We start from the raw sequence: 8,759 nt of genomic DNA on the forward strand, positions 1-8,759 counted from the left end.
GAGGTTGAGTGCTATCCTTGAGTAAAAAGAAGCCAGGGCCATGGGTCAGTGCTCAAGCCCTGAGTCCAAACCCCCAGGACTAGCCAAAACAAACAAATATATACATGTATGGCATTTGCTTTGTACTCTGAAATACTCACTGGTATACAAAACCTATCAACTCTTGAAGTATGAGAAATGGAAGAGTTTTAGATATGGCTACTGCCACCCACAGGAAACCTATGCCAGGCTTAGAAAAGACTGCTGCCTTGGAGCTAAATTTCAGGACAACCTCAAGGCAACACTCATAAATTAACCTATCTAGTCTTGGATGAATCTCAAGGGAAAATGGGGATCCTGGCCTCACTTCTTCAGGGATTGACATCCCATCTACTTTATTCCTTTTTGACACTAGAACTCACTTTATTGACTTCCTACCCAGAGTTCTTTCTGCATGCACTAGGCTGGAGGTTTAGTGACCAGGGTACAGCATGGATACCATCCACACTTTCTGACCCTTCAGTGCCTCTTAGCTCATGAATCATGATGCCATGTAATTCTATTCGAAAATCAATTAGACCATGACATGGCTCGGTGGATTGCTCCATATTCATGTGCTAGGATAATAAATAGGTAGGTTAGGACATATCTACAACCCTACCAGCTCCAAGCAAATCCAATATATCATCATGGCACTGAATCCAAGATTGGATTCATTCTTCTCTACAGGAAGAGGGTATGTGAAAGACTGTCTCCCCTTAAAGGAGACATAGCAAACAGTCAGATACCAGGACCAAGGTGGAATATGGAGGCAACACAAGCACATGAAATAGCTCCCATAAGATGCAGAAGAGCCAATTCGGTGAGAATTCAAACTATTCCCTGAGGGGGGAAAAAAAAGGACCAATAAGCAAGACTCCCCCAAAGAGATTAAAAACAGGAAAGAGCTAGTAACCCTATAAAAGCCTGTTGCCAACCCCACATTGGCACCTTCACCAGATCAGAAGCAGCAGTAGCAATAGCAGCAATATGCTCTTGGCCTCATTGCCCATCATTTTCCTTTTAATAGTGTCCTAATAATGTTCCCGGGCTGGGGATATGGCCTAGTGGCAAGAGTGCTTGCCTCGTATACATGAGGCCCTGGGTTCGATTCCCCAGCACCACATATACAGAAAATGGCCAGAAGTGGCGCTGTGGCTCAAGTGGCAGAGTGCTAGCCTTGAGCAAAAGAAGCCAGGGACAGTGCTCAGGCCCTGAGTCCAAGCCCCAGGACTGGCCAAAAAAAAAAAAAAAAAAAAAAAAAAATGTTCCCACTAATCATTTCTCAGCAAATTTTTTTTTGCCAACTCTCAACTTCAAATAATATCTGACTTTTAAGTTACCGAAACAGGTTCATATATCACACAGCATAACAAATCATTTATACTAAGGTTTCTTTAATTATGGCTGTCTCTTTATCATTCATCAATGTAGGGACAATTCTTTTTTTTTTTTTTTTTTTTTTTTTTTTTTGCCAGTCCTGGGCCTTGGACTCAGGGCCTGAGCACTGTCCCTGGCTTCTTCCCGCTCAAGGCTAGCACTCTGCCACTTGAGCCACAGCGCCGCTTCTGGCCGTTTTTTCTGTATATGTGGTCTGGGGAATCGAACCTAGGGCCTCGTGTATCCGAGGCAGGCACTCTTGCCACTAGGCTATATCCCCAGCCCCGGGACAATTCTTAACATCACCCTACCCATGTAAAATTTCAAATTCTCATTTGTAATGCCTTAGGATATTTTTGACAATGACCAAACTGCCCCAAGTCAATGTCTAACTCGCATCCCTGATCATTTCCTTTCTTTCCTGCTTACCATGAGCAGTCCTTTGTAACTGTGGCTTCTGTGATTTGTACGCTTCGGTGTCCACATGTACAGACCAAAGCTGTGGATAGGGCTACTTACCTGTGTAGATGCTACCAGGGCATGGGCCACAGGTCACTGAAGGGCCACTCACGATGAGGACAGGGTTTGCCACTGAGCCACTCCATGTCTGACCGCCCCAACTCTTGTAGCATCTGCATCAGCTTGGCTTGTAGGGTAGCAAGCAAACCCCATCTCCCAACATGCTCATAAAATTCCAGTGGTGCAGGGTACCGGCACACGCCTTAAGTTGGTCAGTCCAATGGTGTGGCGAACGACTCGCAACAGCACATTTATGGAGATGGGGTCCCAGAAAAGCTAAAGGTTGTGAGCTGGGAACAGTGTCTCAGGGCAGGCAGAATGGCAGTGAGTTGGAGGTTCATGATCCCACATTCCTCTAGGCTCAGGACCTGGAGGGTACTCGATACATTCTCTAGCAGTGCTTCCAGGGTCTCAGAACTTATGTCCATCAGGAATAACCCTATTTAGACACAGTCCCTTAGCTGTCTTGTATTGGGGCACTTAGACAAATTCATCAAGTCTGATTCTAGAAGCAGACAATTGGTGAGAGAGAGGATCTTCAAGGGGCTCCTCAGGCACCTGTGGACAGAGAGAACAGTCAGTGCTGGGGACTGGTGGTGATGAGTAGCAGCCAGTGGGGAGAACTCATAACTCAATACAGCCAATGCAGCAAAGAAAAACCCCAAAGTTTTCCTGATGCCCAACCTTGAGGCTGTCATACTGTAAAGAGGTCTTCAACAAGGCCAATTTACATGAAGTCCTTTCTACATTTGTTAACCTTGTTCTGAACTGGGTCAAGTAAATAAGACCTCACATATTCCCTTTCCTTATCTACTGAGTAGAGCAAAGCATACAGATTAGTTGTTGTGATGGTTAAATAAGAGGACCACGAAGATTACTCAGAAAAGAACCTGACCCTAGGTATCAAGAAGAGAAGGACATTAGATTATTTTAGTTCCAGAGACACAAATATAAATCCCCTCAATTAATAACCTGGGGGGGGGGGGGGAATTAATTTCTTAAAGCAAAAAAGAAGCAGAAGCAGCGTAAGAAGACAAAGCAGAAGCAGCGTAAGAAGACAAAGCAGAAGCAGCGTAAGAAGACAAAGCAGCAGCAGATAAGCACAAAGAAGAGAAGAGGAAGGAGCAGCAGTAGCAGCAATAACAAACCCAAATCAGGCTTTCTTCCAGCAACTGTGTTAATTAAGTCACCTATATTACCTAGTATGAGGCTACTAAAATACCCTTCATAAAGTACAAACCTAGAAGGCAAACAGGCCTCCAAAATGTCTGCCAGACACAGGGATCAACTTCAGACTTTTTTTTTTTTTTTTTTTTTTTTTTTTTTGCCAGTCCTGGGACTTGGACTCAGGGCCTGAGCACTGTCCCTGGCTACTTTTTCTCAAGGCTAGCACTCTGCACTTGAGTCACAGCGCCCCTTCTGGCCATTTTCTGTATATGTGGTGCTGGGGAATCGAACCAGGGCTTCAAGTATACGAGGCAAGCACTCTTGCACTAGGCCATATCCCCAGCCCCCAGACTTTTTTATTATCTCTTAACCACCTATCCTTTATTTCTAGAATCATATACTTCATATATACTCCCTCACATTAAGTACAAATCCATTTTGAAATTGAGTCTCCATTATGATAAAATAAAAGGAATTAAGTAGAACTCTTAAGAGAGAGTTAAGGATGTACCGTTACAATCAATGGATCAATATATCAGTGGGCTGTCTAAAGTATAAATCCTTTATAAAATCTGGGCTTATCTAATTCTATGTCCTCACTCTGTGTTCTTATGTGTGTTGTTCTCTTTTAAATTTCTAGACAGAGTTTTTACTAGTAGCATAGGCTTATCTCAAAGACAAAATTCTCCTGCCAAGCCTCTCGAATGCTCGAATTACAGGTATAAACTACCACACCCAGGGTCCTGACATTGCTTGAGCACATAGTCTCTGCATATAAACCAAAACAGTGGCATTCACTGGATATTTTCCACTGGACCTCAACTAGATCTGTGAGCCAAAATAAATAGTTGTTCTATATAACTTGAGATGATTGTACCCAGTATATGCAATTGTACTATTCTGATCCAAAGAGGGATAAAGACTACCTCTAAACTGTTTGGATAGATACCATACTTGGGAACAAGACAAATGTTGACATACAGGGACACATGATTATGGCTGTCACAGAGCAAAGATGCTTTATCCATCCTGAAATGAATACAGACCTGTCCTATTCTGCAGAGCAAATGTAATAACCCTCACCTGAGCAAACTGCACAAGGAGCCTTCAAGAGAGCTGATGGATTCCAAATGAAGCTCCTGGAGGTGATGTAGACTGAGCAACTGAGAGCTGAACGTCTCCACAAACTGCTCCTCCTCCTCCCAAGAACTACACTGGGACATCTGTGTCTGAGACAGGAAGAGTCTGTGCAATTTACCCATGTATGGTAGAAGAGAAAGGAGCTTCCCCAGGACTGATAATTTCCAGTTACAGACCAGTTCCAAATCCTGGACAGAATACAGCCTCACCATTTTCAATACCTTCATATTTTGTACGGACAGTGCAAAAATACTCAGCTTGTTACAGTATAAGTGTAGTAAACCTTTCCACTGCTTGGCCTTTTCAATCAGAGAAGTGAGCCATTCATCGTGGCTGCCAATACTGAGGTAGAGATCTATGAACACCTTCAGAGGAGCCCTGGGCTCTTTTGCTCCCATACTGGATCCATCCACCTTTACCTTCATCAATGGCAGGATGGCCTGGGACAGTGAGCACATGCCATCCCTGCTACCAGACCATATAGTTTTCTGACATAGATCCAGTACTTGCAGTTTCCCCTGCCTGTGGATAAACAGATGATTAATGGAAGGTAAAGGGAAGGGTCTCAGAATGAAGGTAAAGGTCAAATATAAACATGAACCTCTAAAACCCAGTATTAGCTGTGGTCCCCTTTTCTCCTAGGATCTTGCTTTTTCCTCTGATTTCTTCTCTCTTAAGGTTATTCTGTTATCTGACTGTCTGTTTAGCATCTGTTATCTATCTGTTCTTCTACCCAATATGTTTAACTTTGTATTACTGAGTACTGATCATAGGACCTCAGAAGTGCAAGGCAAGTATTCTACCACTGAGATTGAACCCTAGAATCTACTTCCCATACCTTTAAGTGACACTGGGAAGGAATGCAGACATGTTCCTTCAGTCAATAGTGCATTATATGGTGGTTCATCCTAAAGGAGATACCAACAATTGTTTCTAGCACCACCCTAGTGTCCACTCTAAAGGCCTCTGATCCTAGCTACCCGACCCCTACTCCTACCCCCATTGTGCACACTAACTCTAGCCTGTACTCACACCCTAACATGCTCCAACCCCAACCTACACCGTAAGCTCCTCACCAACCTTATGCCTCACCCTAAGCCATTTACTAACCAAAAATCCATACAATTGTGTACCTAACACATTCATATTGAACACATTGCCTAACTCTTACCCTAGCCCCTTCCTTAACCCTAATCCTTACCTGTTATGGAGTGTAAACCACTCCATAACTCAAACTGATTCCACATAGTTAATTCTCACCCACTCCCTAACCCTCAACCCTTCCTAAACCCTATCCTAAAATCTTCCCTAACAGGCTCCCCAACCTCATCCTTTGTCTACCACATTCCCTATTCCCTTCCCTACCCACTCCCTAAGCCTGACCCATTCCTCAACCATCATTTACTATCTTTCTGTAATAGTGAGCATAACCCTAAACTTAGTCCCTAACTCTAACCTGCACTGTAAGGTTAATGGAAAACCCAACACCTGCCTAATCTATTTCCAAAACATAACTAAATATTTGTGCTAACGCACACTCTGAGTAGCCCTACTACCACCAGTCCTTAGTGACATCAACAACCGACCCCTAACCCAGTCATATTGTTAGATATGTGTAAATTGTCTGAGAAGCCACATACTGAAGGATGGAATCTTGGAGTATTTATCACAGCATTAGCAGTGTGCAGGCAGCCAGCTGTTACAAAGGCCTGCAGCCCACACAGTCCCTCTACACTGTCGGGAAACAGGCCAAAGAGGGAGGAAAGAACAAAAAACCACACCAGCAAACCAGTTTCTCTCTCCCAGCTTTGAGGACTGGGTTAGGGTTGCTGTGTTGAGCACAGTTATTGTGTGGGTTTAGTTAATGAAAAGTTTCAAGTAAGGCATAGGATTCCTGAGTGGCTTAGGGTATGGATTAGGGTTTGGTTACCATAATCAAATTTTAATCCTACCATTAACACCGAGCCCTATGCCTGAAGCTTAACCCAAAATATCGCCTATCTTGCCAAAGTTCATTTTAACAGCTTGTGCTATTAGGCAGCATGTTGACTCACCAAAAGCTGACGTCCAGTTCGCCCCCCTTTCCATCTCATTCTCCACCTTCCAAGCACACTGAGGGCCGGGAGTCCTTCGGGCGGCCTCAGCTCCTCCCGGCGCGGCGCGAGGTTCAGCGGTGCTGCCTCCGGGGTGGCGCCGGGACCCCCGCGCCAGGCCAGGGCCGCGGCGTGTGCGGGCAGAAGGGAGAAGAGCTGCGGCTGGCGCTGGAGGCGGAGGAGCGCGGCTGGGGGCTGCGCCGGCCCGGGGCTCGGCTCCGGGAGAGCCGGGCGGGTGGAGGAGGCGCGCGCGCACCTGCCGGGCCCCGGGCGGGGAGGGGCGGCGCCCGGCGCCCAGAGGCCTACGGTCCCGGGGCGGTGCGCCCTCGCCCGGCGCCGCCCGTCCCCGAGCGGGGTCCGCACCGTCCGCTCCCGCGTCTGCCCGAATCTCAGGCGGGCGTTTCGGGCGGGCAGGGCCAGCACCCCCGAGCCTGCGCCCCGGAACCGGGAGGACCGGACTCGGGTGCGGCGCGCGCCGACCCACAGGTCCGGGCCGACCGGCTCGGGACGCGCGGCCGCCGGGAGCCGGAAGCGGGGGCTGGAAGCAGGGCGAGGGGAGGGCAGATCTCCCCGGGTCCGGGTGGCGATGGGGGCGGGGGTCACCCCTTCCAGACCCGGGTCCCCGCGCCCCGCCCGGTGGCGCCCGCAGTGCAAACGCGGGTCATGAAGAAGAAACCAGGTGGGCGAGGCGGCGGGGCAAACACCCGTGGACAACGCGGGAGAAGCCGCGGCGGCTCCGCGTGGACTTCCCACCTGGAGCTCAGAGCCCCGGATAAACTGCTCCAAGTTCACTCCAGCGCCCCGACACGAACCGCCCGAAAGTTCCAGACCCCTCTAAGGAGGATGAGAACCTCCGCCTTCCCTCACGGCGCATTCCTTACCTGATGGCTGCCGGGTGTGTGGAGCAGGAGCCGGGCAAGGAGGACGCCACGCGGGTTCTCGGGCAGGAGAGGAGAGCTCGTCCCGCTGACCCGCGCCCACGCTCACAGAGAGCAGCCGCCCCCGGGCGAGGCCTTCTGTAGGGGGGTGGGATGGGGAGGTGAGGCCCGGATGTGACCTCAGGGGCGGGGGAGGCAGCCGCCTCCAGGCGTGCGGGTCACCTAGGTAACTCTGCCTCTGTACTGATGTGACCATCTTGCCTGGTGACACAAAGGAAAAGTATTTTACTCTCCCCAGACATTCAGGGCTGCTGGCAAAAGACCTGGTTGAGAAAGACATGTTGTCTCTCTAGTAAACCTAGTAAATTTAATCAAGTGATCTCTTGGTGCTGTTTTGGTGTGTTTTTAAATTTTTAATGTTTATTCTCAAGATGACATACAGAGAGGTTACAGTTACATACGTAAAGTAGGTGGAGTACATTTCTTGTCAAACTTGTTACCTCCTCCCTCATTTTTCTCCCACCTTCTCTCCTCCCCCATGACCTATTGTTTTGAGAGAGGCTTTATATGGACATTCATATTAAGAAACAAAACACACTACTGTAAATGAGCCTCCAGTTTATATTTTCTATTTTTCCATATTCCTGATATAATTATTTTCCCTCTTTAATCTATAAAAACCTGTCTCTTCAAATAGCATTTGCTGGGCTGGAAATATGGCCTAGTGGTAGAGTGCTTGCCTCACATACATGAAGCCCTGGGTTCGAGTTCTCAGCACCGCATACATACAAAAAGCCAGAAGTAGCACTGTGGCTCAAGAGGCTTGAGTGCTATCCTTGAGTAAAAAGAAGCCAGGGCCAGGGTCAGTGCTCAAGCCCTGAGTCAAACCCCAGGACTAGCCAAAACAAACAAACTATATACATGTATGGCATTTGCTTTGTACTCTGAATACTCACTGGTATACAAAACCTATCAACTCTTGAAGTATGAGAAATGGAAGAGTTTTAGATATGGCTACTGCCACCCACAGGAAACCTATGCCAGGCTTAGAAAAGACTGCTGCCTTGGAGCTAAATTTCAGGACAACCTCAAGGCAACACTCATAAATTAACCTATCTAGTCTTGGATGAATCTCAAGGGAAAATGGGGATCCTGGCCTCACTCTTCAGGGGATTGACATCCCATCTACTTTATTCCTTTTTGACACTAGAACTCACTTTATTGACTTCCTACCCAGAGTTCTTTCTGCATGCACTAGGCTGGAGGTTTAGTGACCAGGGTACAGCATGGATACCATCCACACTTTCTGACCCTTCAGTGCCTCTTAGCTCCATGAATCATGATGCCATGTAATTCTATTACGAAAATCAATTAGACCATGACATGGCTCGGTGGATTGGCTCCATATTCATGTGCTAGGATAATAAATAGGTAGGTTAGGACATATCTACAACCCTACCAGCTCCAAGCAAATCCAATATATCATCATGGCACTGAATCCAAGATTGGATTCATTCTTCTCTACAGGAAGAGGGTATGTGAAAGACTGTCTCCCCTTAAAAGG

At 47.3% G+C, this 8,759-nt stretch overlaps 1 protein-coding gene across 1 annotated transcript; it reads right to left on the bottom strand.

Annotated features, from left to right (window-relative positions):
• Positions 1-2,360: 2,360 nt before the first annotated feature.
• On the bottom strand, positions 2,361-5,156 carry LOC125344690 (melanoma antigen preferentially expressed in tumors-like). Its single transcript, XM_048337106.1, has 3 exons — positions 4,958-5,156; positions 4,168-4,825; positions 2,361-2,475 (listed from the first exon to the last, which is right to left on the bottom strand). The coding sequence occupies exons 2-3, from the start codon at positions 4,680-4,682 to the stop codon at positions 2,361-2,363; spliced, it is 630 nt and encodes a 209-aa protein (XP_048193063.1). The 5' UTR covers positions 4,683-4,825; positions 4,958-5,156.
• Positions 5,157-8,759: the final 3,603 nt, after the last annotated feature.

Source organism: Perognathus longimembris, unplaced genomic scaffold (genome assembly GCF_023159225.1).
Source record: "Perognathus longimembris pacificus isolate PPM17 unplaced genomic scaffold, ASM2315922v1 HiC_scaffold_3899, whole genome shotgun sequence".
Classification (NCBI taxonomy): Eukaryota; Metazoa; Chordata; class Mammalia; order Rodentia; family Heteromyidae; genus Perognathus; species Perognathus longimembris.

Coding starts and splice junctions, on each gene's coding strand:
- LOC125344690 (XM_048337106.1), bottom strand. CDS start 4,682: ATGTGCTCACTGTCCCAGGCCATCCTGCCATTGATGAAGGTAAAGGTG. Junction 2,476..4,167: donor TCCTTGTGCAGTTTGCTCAG/GTGAGGGTTATT, acceptor CTCTGTCCACAG/GTGCCTGAGGAGCCCCTTGA.